This window comes from Gigantopelta aegis, chromosome 2, assembly GCF_016097555.1.
Source record: "Gigantopelta aegis isolate Gae_Host chromosome 2, Gae_host_genome, whole genome shotgun sequence".
In the NCBI taxonomy this organism is placed as follows: domain Eukaryota; kingdom Metazoa; phylum Mollusca; class Gastropoda; order Neomphalida; family Peltospiridae; genus Gigantopelta; species Gigantopelta aegis.
This window is the reverse complement of record NC_054700.1, coordinates 15,481,339-15,496,886: the sequence shown is the minus strand read 5'-3', so window position 1 is coordinate 15,496,886 and position 15,548 is coordinate 15,481,339. Positions and strand designations below refer to the sequence as shown.

At 35.0% G+C, this 15,548-nt stretch overlaps 2 protein-coding genes across 3 annotated transcripts in view; one reads left to right on the top strand and one right to left on the bottom strand.

The window, feature by feature from the left end:
* Positions 1-725: 725 nt before the first annotated feature.
* On the top strand, positions 726-9,154 carry LOC121381949 (ankyrin repeat family A protein 2-like). The gene is made up of 8 exons (XM_041511384.1): positions 726-792; positions 1,402-1,612; positions 2,768-2,856; positions 3,258-3,324; positions 3,640-3,705; positions 4,497-4,720; positions 7,001-7,148; positions 8,705-9,154. Exons 2-8 carry the CDS (start codon positions 1,411-1,413, stop codon positions 8,755-8,757), a joined length of 849 nt encoding a protein of 282 aa, XP_041367318.1. The 5' UTR covers positions 726-792; positions 1,402-1,410; the 3' UTR covers positions 8,758-9,154.
* Positions 9,155-9,326: 172 nt separating this feature from the next.
* LOC121381937 (katanin p60 ATPase-containing subunit A-like 2) overlaps positions 9,327-15,548 on the bottom strand; it is a 33,915-nt gene continuing 27,693 nt past the window's right edge. For both annotated transcript variants that reach the window (XM_041511364.1, XM_041511372.1), the window contains one exon: positions 9,327-15,016. In XM_041511364.1, coding sequence (XP_041367298.1) covers positions 14,883-15,016 — 134 coding nt within the window. In that variant the 3' untranslated portion in view covers positions 9,327-14,882. The remainder of the gene's footprint in view (positions 15,017-15,548) is intronic.

Sequence of the window (15,548 nt, the reverse complement as noted above, 5' to 3'; positions counted from 1 at the left end):
ATTTCTGTAGACGTAGTATAGTCATTACAGCTTGGAAAACGAAACGATATATCTGCGGTAAGAAAATTAGCCTATTCTTGATATAATCGATTGAAAATAGTAATTATTAATGAAAAAAAAAACCAACCCAGAAACTTAAGCTTAAACAAATTTAGAACTTTAAATCGTATGCTATAGTACAGTGATTCACGTAAGATAAACCACATATTCAAATGGTATGTGTGCGTGCGCGCTCGTGCACGTGCGTGTATACATGTGTTCGTGCGCGCACGTACACGTGCGTGTGTGTGTGTGTGAAAATGTTCATTAATAGCACTTAAATTCTGAATTAGCTAAGCGCAATGTGTCTTCTGATTTTTTTTTTAATATAATAAAATGTTTGAAATGATAACCAAATTTAAAGGTTCGTGTTTCTCTGTTTAAGTTAAGTAGGCCTATAGATAATAATTACGTTTTTAAAACGTGAAAATTTACAAAATTTCAATACTTTATGATAAATGTTCAGAGTAAAAGTTACACAATATTAAACCTCTGCCAAAGGCGGGAAAATGAAATGTTAAATCTTAAATGTATGTTCAGGTTAAATTAGTTTTAATGTATTAAAAAATCAGCAGCAGCAGGATGCACCTTTTTGTTTGTGGTGCACCAACAATGGGCGGATTTCTACAACAGAATAGACAAACAAGGGTGGATAACTCATAAGAAAAAGTATGACTAAAAATAGTTTTAGTTTTAATCTTGGTTTAGGTTTTAAAATCGAAAGAACATCATAACTTAAAGATTAGTTAAAGAGTAATTATTAATAATTTGACTTTAACTGTATTAAAATTGTTATGCTTCATAAATGTTATAATATGCGAAATGAATGATAGGTTATTTATAATTTAGTATTATATACATAATTCAGTCATACGTTTTCGAACATAATCAGATTCATAATGTCAATGATATGTTTTCGGAACAGCAATGAGAATGACAAAATTATTATTAATTACGTTAACAAACTTCGTAATTTGACACAGCAATAACTTGTAAACGATGTAGACACAAATTATTATGTATTTACTTAACTGTTTGAAAACATGGAGGATATTTTCATACCAAATTTGCTTTGTTTAGCCCTAAAGGTTTAGGAATTAAAAATATATACTATAGTTATTTTAGAAATGATTAAGCAAGAATGTGTAGAAGGGAAGAAAAGTCATAGCTTTATTTCTGTTTTAGTTCTATTTATTACAAGAACACAAGTTGTGTTTATAGTTAATATATGATGGAGAGGCAAAATTAAAATGTCAGAATGTATTATTTTTAGTTCATCAAGATGAATGTCGAGTGCAAACTACATTATTTAAAAAATTGGTTAAAACTTACTACTTTCCTCAATTCAGTATTTTATTTCAGGTTTTTAAAATGGAATATTCTCAGCATTCATCATCTGTATCGACATCAGAAGCGGGAGAACTTGCCGAGAGGTTTCGGAGAATTATTGATCCCAGCTGGAAAGGTGCATCTCCAGTTAAGAGAATGTCGTCATCTGGTCGCCATCTTTTCTCACCAATAGACAGTGACCAAGAACTCAATGACCTTGAAGTGGAAAATGCTTTTGTGGATGGTAAGAAGATGATTAGAATTGTATTGCACAGATCCTGTTTTGAGCAGATCAATTGGCGAATTTGGCGAGTGCCAGAGCTAGCCCTGTTATTCCTGGTGTCATTGAAATAGTTCATATGGCTCAAAGAATTGATGGAAAATTATGGATTGTGCAGTTTTAATTTTCCAGGCCTGGATAATTGTGAAATCTTAAGAATCTTAAGTCGTGGAAAGTTATGGGAAATAAACATTGGTTGATAACTAATTTTGTTTTAACCATTTAAAATAATGTAAGAAAAATTGGCACATGGTATGGGGATCTAGCTCAGTCAGTAGAGCGCTCTCCTGAGGTGCTTGTGTTATAGGATCAAATCACCTCAGAGAACCCTCTGATTGGATTTTCCTCCATAACGATCAGTGCCTCACAACTGATATATATGTGCTGTCCTGTCTGTGGGAAAGTGCATATAAAATATCCCTTGCTTCTAATGGAGAAATGTAGCAGGTTTCCTCTGAAGATTCAAATCACCAAATGTCTGACATCCAATAGCTGATGATTAATAATAGGGGTACAGTGATATACTCGAATATTTGATGCATTGAACAGTGATCTGTATCGCAGCTGCATTCATATTCGTCACTAGCTGAACCGAATACACATGGAGGATGAACTAACAAGATTTAAGAGTTAAATGGCTCTTGCATGATAGAAATACAACAGTGTGTATTCTGCACTGCTAGTGATGTGGTAACAGCACAGAGAGCTGCACGTTCCTGTGGAAATATTAGGGTTCCTTAAAAATAATGTGATTCTGGACTAGACAATAGACACACCAATGATTAATTTTACTTTTTAAAAAAAGTATGTATACTGTTCTTCTTTTCTACAAAACCTTTTCACTTTTGTATTCATGGATGTGAATACATATTTGTATTCGTCACCTCATATTCGTGATATGTTACATAATGTATCATATTCGTTACACTTCAGGCCCTAATTAATAAGTCAGTATGCTCTAGAGGTGTCATAAAACAAAACTTTTAACTTAAAACATTATAATGTTTAATTGATTATGTTGTTTTCTGCCAAATGCCAAATGTTAGATAACAAATAGTGGTAGCTTAAAATGTGCTGATGTGTCATTGCACATTTCTTTTCTTTGTTTGTTGTTTCCAGGAGGATCTGAAAGTAACACGGACAAATCATCACCATCCAAGTCTGCAGGATATGCGACACCAGGGAAGTCTGCCATGTCACCATTCAGAGTGAGTGATAGAATATCTGACTGTCTTTGACAATACCGTTTTTTTAAAATATATATACTCTATGTAGACTGAAAATTTAGTAGGGTTCTGCGAATCCTAAATTTTGGCTCAGAAGCGTGATATTTTGAGACAGAATCCCAAAATATCTATATTATATAATTTGTATGATTCCAGTGAAATCCTCAAATCAAATGCCTCCTCGGACTGTAATACACTCAAGAAACGTTTTCCTTGAGTATATATATATATATTTTATTATCAATTGTAAATAAAAATACCTTGCATTTATTAAATTATTATATATGGGTACTGCTACTATGCATCTTTTTAATAACTGATGTTTATTTTTCATAGTTTTGTTTGCTCGAAATTTAATAATTTGTTTACACTTCTGGTTTTAGCCTTCCACTGTAATGACAAACTTACAACGAGGAAATGTGCAGACCACAACACCCTCTATTATTGAACGTACGTAATAAACATGATATGCTTTTGAAACAATAAATATTCATCAAGTCTTCCCCCCCCCCCAAAAAAAAAACAACTTAAACCATCGTGTTTAATCAAGAACAGCAGGGGGATTCAGGATTTTTCTAGGGAGGGACAGCAACTGAAATTTGACTCTGTTAACTGAAGTTTCTAGGGGTGGGTGGGTTGAGACATGCTACCCTGGAAAAAATATTTTAAAAAAGAAGAAAAGAGCTTTGAGCAGGTGGATTGAAACCCCCTGCACACACAAACCTGTTGTATATGTGCATAACATAAATTGTTGATTATATTTAGATATGAGTATCCACCAGATGGCAGCACAAGGTGAACTTGTTATACTGCAGCAGGATATCATGGAAGGTAAATATGCGTGAATGAAAGTAACAGAGTTACAGAGAGACAGAGGGAGGGGGGAGGGGAAGAGAGGTAGAAGTAGGTTGGACGAATTGAAAGGAAATATTTTTTATTTAACGACGCACTGAACACATTTTATTTACGATTATATGGCATCAGACATATGGTTAAGGACCACACAGATACTGAGAGAGGAAACCCGCTGTCGCCACTTCATGGGCGGCTCTTTTCGATTAGCAGCAGGGATCTTTTATATGCACCATCCCACAGACAGGATAGTACATACCACGGCCTTTGTTACACCAGTTGTGGAGCACTGGCTGGAACGAAAAATAGCCCAATGGGTCCACCAATGGGGATCGATCGTAGACCGACCGCGCATCAAGCGAGTGCTTTACCACTAGGCTACATCCTGCCCCCAAGTAGGTTGGACAGGCAGGATAGAAAGAGAAACAGATATATGTTATTAAACAAATATTCTTTTTGGTTTATCGAAAACTCAGCAGTGTAGCATTTCCAAAACAACTAGCTTAAAAATATTACTGTAAATAAATGTCTTGTGCCGTCTGCTCAGTTTATTTGCTTATCAACAGCTAACAACATTTATCGGTAACTTAGGGTTGGGTTTTCAAAACGTAATCATCTCGTGCGAGCCTTAAACATAGATAAAATATGATGATTTATTAAAATTAGTAATTTATGTGAACAGCTAACATGGCTATTAAGAGGTAAATTGAGGATACCATTTATCTTACGAGTTGTTTAAAAACGTATCTGTGAAGTTCTTGTTGTTCTAGGCAATGATGTGAACAAAAACGATGAGCAGGGGTTGACGGCTCTCCACTGGGCGTGTGCCAACGGGCAGATGTCCACCGTGGAATTCCTCATTCAGAGCAAGGCTGACATCAACCTGAATGGAAACAATGGAGAAAATGCTCTGCTGCTCGCCAGTTGCTATGGTTACAGAGAAATTGTGAAGTTGCTTCTTCAGCATGGTATGGACGTGAATTATGTTGACGAGGTGAGGTTCTTCAGTTTTTGAGTCTTTAAATGTTTGGTAATCATTTACAGTCAGCCCCATGACTGGTATATCAAAATGATGTGGTATGTGCTGTCCTGTCTGCAAAAGTGCGTATTAGAGATCTCTTCCTACTAATGGTAAAATGTAGAGGGTTTCCTATAGACTGTTAGAATTATCAAATGTTCCACATCAATTAATGTTTTCTAGTGGAGGCGGTAAACAAAAGTAACTGATTGGGGTTTTTTCTTGTTCACCACAATCTTAATTAATCAGTGCTGTAGTGGTGTCATTAAATAAAAACAAACTTTTGATCTAGTCAAACCTGTGTTAAACAGGTATCAAAGAGAATATAAAAATGTAGTATTTGCATTATTCTGGGCCAACCGGCGTCGTGGTAGGCTATCGGTCTACAGGCTGGTAGGTACTGGGTTCGGATCCCAGTCGAGGCATGGGATTTTTAATCCAGATACCGACTCCAAACCCTGAGTGAGTGCTCCGCAAGGCTCAATGGGTAGGTGTAAACCACTTGCACCGACCAGTGATCCATAACTGGTTCAACAAAGGCCATGGTTTGCGCTATCCTGCCTGTGGGAAGCGCAAATAAAAGATCCCTTGCTGCTAATCGGAAGAGTAGCCCATGTAGTGGCGACAGCGGGTTTCCTCTCAAAATCTGTGTGGTCCTTAACCATATGTCTGACGCCATATAACCGTAAAATAATGTGTTGAGTGCGTCGTTAAATAAAACACTTCTTTCTTTCTTTCTATTCTGGGCCATGTTGTAAGATAAATTGGGAAAAGGTGATACGGTGATCTTTTAAGACAGGTTTCTCCTAAATACAGGTCTGTTGTACTAGATGATTTCGGAAAAGTGATACGATGGCTGCTAAATATGGGTCATTTTGTATTTATGATTTGCAAAAATGGTGATACAGCAGGGTTTCTAGAATTTTTATAAAATCCACTAGCCATGGGATCAGTGATTTTTTTTTTTTACTAGCCATGATTAAAAATTCACTAGCCCTACTTTACTTTAAATTAAGACAATTTTACTAAATAATAGTAATAATCAGATATGTCGCCTAAAGAGGGAGATATAAATTTAAAATACTAACATTGTAGTGTTTGGGTCGGGAGTTGGGACAGGCTGTCATATTTACAAAATAGACTTAACTGTAACATTTGGCTTTTTTTTCCACTAGCCGTCAGGCATGGCAATATTAATTATTTACTAGCCCAACATTGAATATCACTAGCCATGGGATTGGGGCTACCAAAATCTAGAAGCCCTGTACAGTAAGTAGCCTTATGAGACGAGTGCCTGCAGTTTTTAATATTTGAATTGTACAATATATAATATTATATTTAATATAATTCATAATTTTTTTGTATGCAATTTTCATTAATCACACCTTCAAGGTAAGCTATATACACTGGTCAGTTGTTGACATAATAGCATCACGATAGCTTGTTTGACATGTCTGTCTGTATCAAGACTACAACTATATTTAGAGAGTAACTATAAACTTAAGTTAGTTATCAGTGCAATCTTCATTTTCAGATATTAAGAATGAAGCGTGTTGTTTTTACAAGTCAATATAACGAGTGCTTTGGTTTGTTGTCAGAGTGGCACTGTGTTGTATTCACAACTCATTTTATTACATACCTATTCAACCTTACTATAGTGATAAAGACATTTTCAAACAGTGTGATAAATTTATCTTGTATCGCACATATGTGCGATCTGGACCGAAACTTGTAAATGAGGAATTCCCGTTTTATTTATACTGGCGTGATCTCCTTTTCAGTACCGACGTCATGTCTCATTTACAAATTACATCACATCGTACTTGAAAAATTACACACAAGATGTAAGCCGTAGAGTATGATTCTTAATGTTAAGAAAAATCTATGAAAGAATTGATTAATAGATTTAATAAAGTGTAGTAATGACCTTAAATTAAAAAAGTTTTTTGTAAAAAATAAAAGAAGGTACATGTATGTAACAAATACAGAACTTTACATATATGTTGTTTTCGATTCCTATTTATTGCACAAGTTTATTTTGCGCAAATACATACCACTCGACCGCTATGTGGTCTCGTGGTATATATTCCTGGTCAAAATAAACTTGTACAATAAATAGGAAGCAAAAACAACGTATGTTTCATTTTGGTTGTAAAGACAGGTACTATTTTGTTTGGTGTATTCACAACTTGTGTCACAAGTGTTTTATGTTTGTCGTATTCAAAACTCTATGTTTTATGGGTTTTTTTTTATCAGAGCGGCAGCACCGCGCTGATGTATGCCAGTTTCAACAACCACGCGGCCTGCGTGAAGACATTGCTGGAGTTCGGTGCTGACCTCACGGTTTACAATGAAGACCACATGACGGCATTTGACCTAGCTGTCGGACAAGACAACAAGACTGGTACGTTGTAACATTCACATGATCAAACAGTGCTCGGGACAGTTAGGGGTGAATGTACAAAAACTTGTTTTTTTCTTAAAAGCAGGAGTTTTAGCATTGAAAATTTATTACCCATATGGTTAAAAATATCTTGGTACATATCAAAGTGATATGTCCAAATACAACACTTCAACCTTATGACCACACTACAAACATTAAAAATTATTTCACTTGGGACATAAACATGATACGAATTGAAGCTCATTTAATATCCTATAAGTAGTTACACACGTGTAAGACAAAAAAAAGACTGCGTAAATTTGGCCCTAATGTTTAAACAAATAAAGACAAACGGCCAAATTTACAAAGCCCGATTTTCTTAAACACATTTAAGTATTGAAAATGTATCTAGTTTAAAAACGTGTGTAAAACTAAAACATCCTTTGTAATTTTGGATCAAAAAGACTTGACTGTTGGGGGATTGTTGCACAGGCCAACCCAGGAAGAGTTTTGTGTAAAATAGCTGAAATTAAGAATGAAAAGTTGCACAGTATCACTTTGAGAAAAATGTTATTCCACTTGCCCCTTTCCCTTGTGTAAGGATCTCAAGTTCTTTGTTATTTTTTCCTATTTCTGCAGCAACTCATACATGTATCTAATGAATACTCGTACACTTGCTAAATCAATAAGGATTTAGAAAATACTTAAGAGGAATTATACAATGTCTTTAGAAACTTATGAAGCTTTATACGTTATCTAAACTTTTGTTTTATACCACCTGTCCCCCATTTCAATATTATTCTTCCCATTACTGTAATGTACTATCTTTCAACATATTTTATTCCAACTCCATATCCCAGTGGGCGGGGATTTACACGTAGCTCATTCTGATGAATGCTTGCTTGCGTTGCAGGATCGAACCACCTTGGTGGATCCATTGAACCGATTGGTGTTTTTTTTCTAGTTCCAACCAGTGCACCACAATCTTAATTATTCAGTGCTCTAGTGGTGTCATTAAACAAAGACAAATTTTGACCATATCCCAGTCCTCGTCTCTCCAACTGTAACAAACTCATCTTCTGTGAACATCAATGCCAACACTGCCTCCTACCTGCCATTTTCCATTAGATTTCTCTATCCTTCGTTTGACCTCTTTAGAGTGTTCGATGACCACCTCTGGTATTGTTACCAGGCACTTGCAACCACTTACTATGCACTCTAATCAACTGTGTGTGTTTAAAGAGAGTGTTTGCATTCATAGGTTTTACTGGTGGTTCGTAGTTCGTAGCCCAGCGGTAAAGCAATCGTCTGATTAGAGTTCGGTTTAGGATTGATCCCCATTGGTTGGCACATTGGGCTATTTTTCATTCTAACCAGTGCATCATGACTGGTATATCAAAGACCGTGGTATGTGCTATCCTGTCTGGGATGGTGCATATAAACTATCCCTTGCTGCTAATGAAAAAGTGTAGCTGGTTTCCTCTCCAAGACTGTATGTCAGAATTACCAAATGATTAATAAATTAATGTGTTCTAGTGGTATTGTTAAACAAAACAAACTTTAACTTTCTATTTCAGCACAACATGCCATTGAGCGCCATATGTTGTCCATGTTTGAGGGATTCACCTGAATGCTTCCCTCTTGGGAATGAAGTCAACACAGTGAAAACAATCATTGGGATTAAAGTCACCATCAATCAAACCAGTCCTTGGGATTGGGATTAAAGTCACCATCAATCAACCCAGTCCTTAAAGTCACAGAGTTGAAATAATAATGCTTACTGCACCGAGAAGAGCATTTGAAGAGAAAACCTTGCACACCAACTGGTTTTTCAAACACCTGCCAATACTCTTGGATACAGACATTCTGATGCACTGGACATTGAATAGAGCTGACCAAGTGCATACAAGCCATGGAGTAGTTGTTCATGATACCAAAATAAGCCCGACATGTCAGACTTTTAAAGTCAAAAGCGTTTGAGCAAGCAGTGTTCTAGCTACACAAAAATAAAGGGTATTATAAATAGATGACGTTTCAAGTTTTGTCTCAAGTATAACAACTGTCCATCATTTGTTTATGTCAAAAGTAACAAATTTGATGATTTTCCAATTGAAAATGGAAAAGTGATGCAATAACAATATAAATAAAAGCACACATCTACCGATTAATGACTCAATTAAAGACAACAAATGTGCACTATTGGAGTTTTAAAATCGTTATATTTTCATACTCTGTAATACATATAATTATCTGCATATACAACATCAAAGAAAGACTCAATTCAATTTGCTGGATGCATGCTATAAAAGACCAGACTCGCTTTGCTGGATATGGAATACCACATGTATATATCTGTGAGAGCCATTCTATATACATAATTGAGCATATTAAAGGTGCTATCTCAAAGTTTCATAATGGAGGCTTTCTGTCAAAGGGGGAGCGAGACATAGCCCATTGGTAGTTTGCCTGATGTGTATCCCCATCGGTGGACCCACTGGGCTATTTCTTGTTCCAACCAGTGCACCACGACTGAGTCCATGGTATGTGCTATCTTATCTGTGGAACGGTGCATATAAAAAATCCCTTACAACTAAAAACAAAAATGTAGCTTTAATTAGGCCTATGTCTTAAAGACTAAAAATTACAAAAATTTTAACATCCAGTAGCCAATGATGAATAAATTGATGTGCTCTAGTGGTGTCACTAAACAAAACAAACTAACTTTTTCTGTCAAAATTATTGATAAACTTTTGCTTTGAAATATTAAACATACAAAATGTAGCTTTAATTAGGCTATATGCCTATGCAAAAATTAGAACAAAATAATTTAATTTACTGGTAGAAAACTACAAAAGTTACTGGAAAATCTTCAGATGACAACCGATACAATTAGGGCACATTTAAATGAGGTAAACACGATGTTATGCCAAGAAGATGTTGCTGACAAAATTAGGGCACATTTAAATCAGGTAAACACGATGTTATGCCAAGAAGATGTTGCTGACAAATTGGCTGTATGTACAACTCGTGTCTGAAACTGCCCTATCTATCCACTAACAGTCAACATATTAGATTTTGTTAAAAAGATTTGTTAAGAGAGGAATATATCTGTACTAAACATGACTGTTTACACAGCATTAAAACCCATTTCAATTTTGACATACCCCCCCCCCCCCCCCCCCCCAGTTAATTATGCAAGGATTATATGATTAATTTGTTGTTATCTGTCACAAATATTATATTGTGAACACCGACACTTGTAACTATGATATAGCACCTTTAAACTTGAAACACATAAAAGGAATTGATCACTGGATTTTGATGTAACAAGTATGAACTCTCCTTTACATCAGTGTTAAACTGGTAGAGGTGGATATCACGTTGGGAAGTATGTGAAAATGTAAAATTATTTATTTATACAAATGACTATTTGTCAACTCTTTGAACAGACGTAGTTTAGATACATGTTACAGTCTGCAACTTAAAACCAAATCGAGTGACCAATTCTCTTGTTTTATTGACAATAACATATAAGAAAGCACTCGAGTATAGGCATGGAAAAAAAGTGTACGTTTCCGGTAACCTGAGGCTCCCATTTTGTCGTAAACATAATAAATGTTTAAAGCCTTAAAACAAATAAGTTAATTATATTAAAGCACTCCTGTTTATTAATGATAGTACACACATGTATTTTTTTTTTTAAACTTCAATACCAACAGTAAAATAGAGAGATTTGTTCAGACTGAAATGAACATAAAATAAAAATAAAACTAGTCTGTTAGATTCCAATCCATTTCAAAAGAAATAATGTGATGACTTGTTCTTATTTATTTTCTGACAAATGGATTAATTATATAAGAATTGTTCGTAGTTTTTGTGTGAATTTAATCAATGTATAACGGTCACAAATTGTGACCGTTATACATCGATAAATTTAAAAATATTTATGAACAATTCTTATAATTACAAACAACACTTTTATTTAGTTAAAAATACACAAAAATCAGTTTCTAACGTTCTTTTCATGATCGTTTTATATAATGACATCCCAGTTGGCTAATGACGTCATCTTCTGAGGTTTATCAAAGGTAAGCATAGTTTTTAAGTGATGTCGTCCAATCAGAACGGAGGAAATCATATAATTAACTTTCCTAACAGGAACACCACATGTCTGTGTACTTTTCAGTTAAATCCAAGTTACAAGCATCTGTGTACACATCAGTTAACCTGTTTAGTCCTATTGTTTTTGATAAGATCAACTCAAGCATAAGTTTGCGGAACTCATTTACATAGTGTGTTTAGTTACCTAAATCTGGCTAAACATTAGGATACATGTACTATATACCATCGTGTTGACTTTTGAAAGGGTGGCCAAAGACCCTGTAATCGTCACACGTGGCTGGCAGCTTGCTTGACTATTGGACAATTAGTCTGTCTCGTCTACGATGAATTGTGTTCCAGTTGTTTTATAAATGTATTAGAATTTTAATCTTTGTTTTAATAGCGTGTGACACATGCCTTGCTGGACTATTCAACAATTAGTCTGTCTCGCTTACAATGAATTATTTTCCAGTTCTGTTTTATAAACATGTTACAATTTTAATTTTTTGAGGGTTATGTTTTAATAACGTGGGACACACACAAAACAGAAATAAATGCATAATATTATTAATGCGAATAACGCACTCTTGCATTTTCGCATTAATATTATGACTGCATTAATTTCAAGATCTACAGTATTATTATAACAGCAAATGGACTAGAATATGTGAAAGAGGTAAAGTGAAAAGCTTACTATCACTCTAGTCATGTAGACCAATGTTTGTCATCAACCTGTGTATTGTGCACAACAGTTATATTTTACCATTCAAGAAGTACGTCGTAGTTAGGCCACGCATAGATACCCATCATTCAAAATTACAGCCTGGTACTTTCAACCAAGTACTTTTTTTTTTTTATGTAGCACTAATATGCTTTAAATTATTACAAAATTCTTGGGACAGGCCCCCCCCCCCCCCCCCCCCCGACCATACCCAATAAAATGTTGAGATGTTTGGCCACTTACTCAGACATTTAAAATTGTTTAGCCACAACCCCACATTCCTTCAGATATAAATGTTTGAGAAACACTGGTCTAGAAAAAAATATAACAAAATATAAATAATATAAAATTACACAATATCGCAATCATTTTGACTCAACTATGAATGCAGTGCAGTCTGATGATAAAACATATACGGACGGAATGTTGTTAACACATAATAACAATAATATTTATGTGAAGACAAATGTGCATACAGACATAAAACACAAACAACCTGGACTAACTAGTAAGTTCAACCAGACCAAGCAGAAAAACATTTGCTAAACTGGTTTATGCACTTCACATTATACCGAATGGCTACATTGGAATCACACAGTCTGCGTATGTTAGCTTTGCTCGATGTCGTTGAACGTAAAGGCAGGGATCTGCTTAAGCCCTGTACGGTGTGTTTTCAGGTTTAAATTTAGCATCTAGCCACAAGATTAACATCACAGAAACTGATTTTGCAATTTCTGTAGTGTTGGACACTAAATATGAGCCAGGATGTATCTTATACAGTAAGGACGGGTACAGACATATACACAATGGAGGTACATCCAATGGATGGAATATTGCTAATTTTAAAACAGGAATATCACAGTGGAGCTTGCAATTTCATAAGACGCTATGAATGCAATGAGAGTAATACACAAGGAAGAAACCGATTGTCACTGAATTGTATACACTTTAAGTTTAACATTTAGAAGGCTGACCAATTCAGGAGTAGACAACTTGAGTTATAAATCCAAACATTTCAATCATAAAAAAAAAACCCAAAAACATTAACAAAGTACATAAACTCATATTAACCTGTCATAGGTTTTATGACTGATTATTCACAAGTACAAGTAGTGAAGAAATTAAAATAAATAAATAAATAGATAATAATTAGTTACAGCCATCAGATATAATTTTTTATAAATGGTGAATGCCTAGTGATGTTTTCAACCTGGGCTGTGAAATGTTATTTATAATAATTGATAGTTTAACATACAAATACATTAGAGAAATAATTAAAAGAAACCAGCACTTATAATCTCGACAAAATGTGAGTCTAGAATTGCACATAAATTTAAATCAACGATTCAAGAGTTATTCACGAAAAAGTGTAAAATTGTAAATTTAAGAAAGCCATCTGCCATACTTGGTGGCACACCTAGACCTATTTCTAACAAATCAAGTCTTTGCCATGAATAAATCAAATTAAGCAAGCTAGAAATCATTTTCCTCAAATGGTGCTTGGCAAGCTCAATAAATGTAGTAAAATAAATGTGATTCATTACTACATACAGTATCAGGTTACTACGTTTTGATATGTTTATTTGGCAAGATTTAGAAAACAGTGTAACAGGTGAGCCAGTCAACTCAATATCAAAATGTAGTATCCCGATAACAAATGTTTTTATCATGCAACTCCATACAGGCCTTGACCGTAACTTTTTTCAGCAGTAGCCAAACGGGCTACCAGGTTATAAAATCTGGTAGCCCCCAATAAAAATGGGTAGCCCCATAATTTTAACTTTAAAAAAAATGTGAGAAAATATTAAAATCATTTATTTTTTAGTTAGACATTTTTTAGGGGTTTTTTTTTAAATCAAAAATATACCGCAAGTAACTGGACTACCAGGTTTAGACCTCTGGTAGCCCGAGCAAACAGCTGGTAGCCAAAATATTCTGGGCTATCGCTAAGGTCGAGCCCTGCCATATTCTCTTACTGTTTTTCTGTAAAAATAAACATATTTAGGCTCCGATTCAAGATCTATGTCAATGGCTGTTGAACATTTCTACGTCTTTGCTTATATGTCACTACTTCTGGGTGGTCATGTGACATCGAATGTAAATGTTCTTTGCACGAAGCCAATTGTTTTATTTTATTTAAATACTTAATTAAAAAGTTGGCTCATTTTTAATAGGAGTGGAGGAGGGAGAATTTAAAAGAAAAAGGTATTCCAATGTTACAGGCAGGGTAAAAGTTATATTTATTTAATATGCAGTTCAACTTTTATTGCTGGAATTGGATGTTTGAAAAATGAGCAATCAACCCACTGTCGTGCGAAGAATTAATTTCCTAGTAACCTGATAACATATAGTAATGCCAAAGTTATCATGCTAGCAATACAGGCACTATCAGGCAGTGATGTGATAACACTTCAGATAGGTGTTACCAGGTCACAGTAAGAGTATGGTTGCATGATAAAGTCTTGTTTCTTCCTACACATAACTTCATTTTCAGACAAATCAAGTGCTTCTTTCGTTGGTATTAATCCTTGAGTGTGGTAAAATCATATTATCATAGTCTTATTTAATACTGTCGGTTTATGAGAGGGTCCAGTAAGCTGGAATGCCCAATCATTTTGTGTTAAAGTGTCCAATAAATATGTTGTTAATCAAACAGCAGCCACATGTTCTAAAGCACAGTTCACAGACACAATCACGTCCTGCTACAAGAGATTTCCAATAAAACAATTCCTACATAATGTCCGTTACAGACATCTGTCACAAAACATCTGCTTCTGGACAACGTGTTAGTAAACATCTGCCCAACAAAACCACATCTGACAGAAATCACTGCTGTATGACATTTGTGACGAAGACGCTCGTAACAGAACAACTGCTGTGAAAGATCTATGAATCTTTGTGACGAAACAAGACATTTACAACTAGAGTCTTCATCAAACTGATTCGAACTCCTTCTGCCAGGCTTGGAACTTGCCAGAGAGGTGTTTTGCTGAAGGTTTCGTCCGTTCTAGAGCCGATAGCACATCCTCTGTCCGAATTGTGTCCAGTTGCACGTGCAGCTCATGGCCTGTGAACAGTAGTAATCGGTTTAAACATTTACTGGATACATGTGAAGCAATAACTTCAGTTTGCAATACTGACACTACATCTGGCTTGATCATATAAATGTCTTTCAAAACTGAAAAGTAGAGTTTTGCCCAGAAAGCAAGGCATGGTAGACTAAACACTTTCACCATTTTATGGGCATATTTTTACCTTATAAAATTAAAAATAAATAAATAATAGAATTGAATTTAAATTAATGAGCTTGTTTTAATAAATGGACAGTAAAAAAAAAAATGTTTTGCATATTTTAAATCAGACCTAGCCATTTACGGGGAGCTATCACACTGGCTCCCCATGACTCCCCAGAGACTAGTTATTAACATTTAAAAAAAAAGGTTCTACAAAGGGGTTAAATATTAATGCTCCATTTCTATGTTGAATATATTCTGTGATAAATGGGATATCAAGAGGGTTACCCGACTGTTAGTTTCAGGAAGTAGATGCTTGATAAAAGACATGCATGAAATCAATATAGGTTGACAACAAGCATTTTG

Excerpts from the sequence above, each read along its gene's own strand:
- LOC121381949 (XM_041511384.1), top strand. The coding sequence starts at position 1,411 with ATGGAATATTCTCAGCATTCATCATCTGTATCGACATCAGAAGCGGGA. Across the intron at positions 3,706-4,496 it reads GCAGCAGGATATCATGGAAG|GCAATGATGTGAACAAAAAC; the intron begins GTAAATATGCGT and ends TTGTTGTTCTAG. Across the intron at positions 7,149-8,704 it reads CGGACAAGACAACAAGACTG|CACAACATGCCATTGAGCGC; the intron begins GTACGTTGTAAC and ends TTTCTATTTCAG.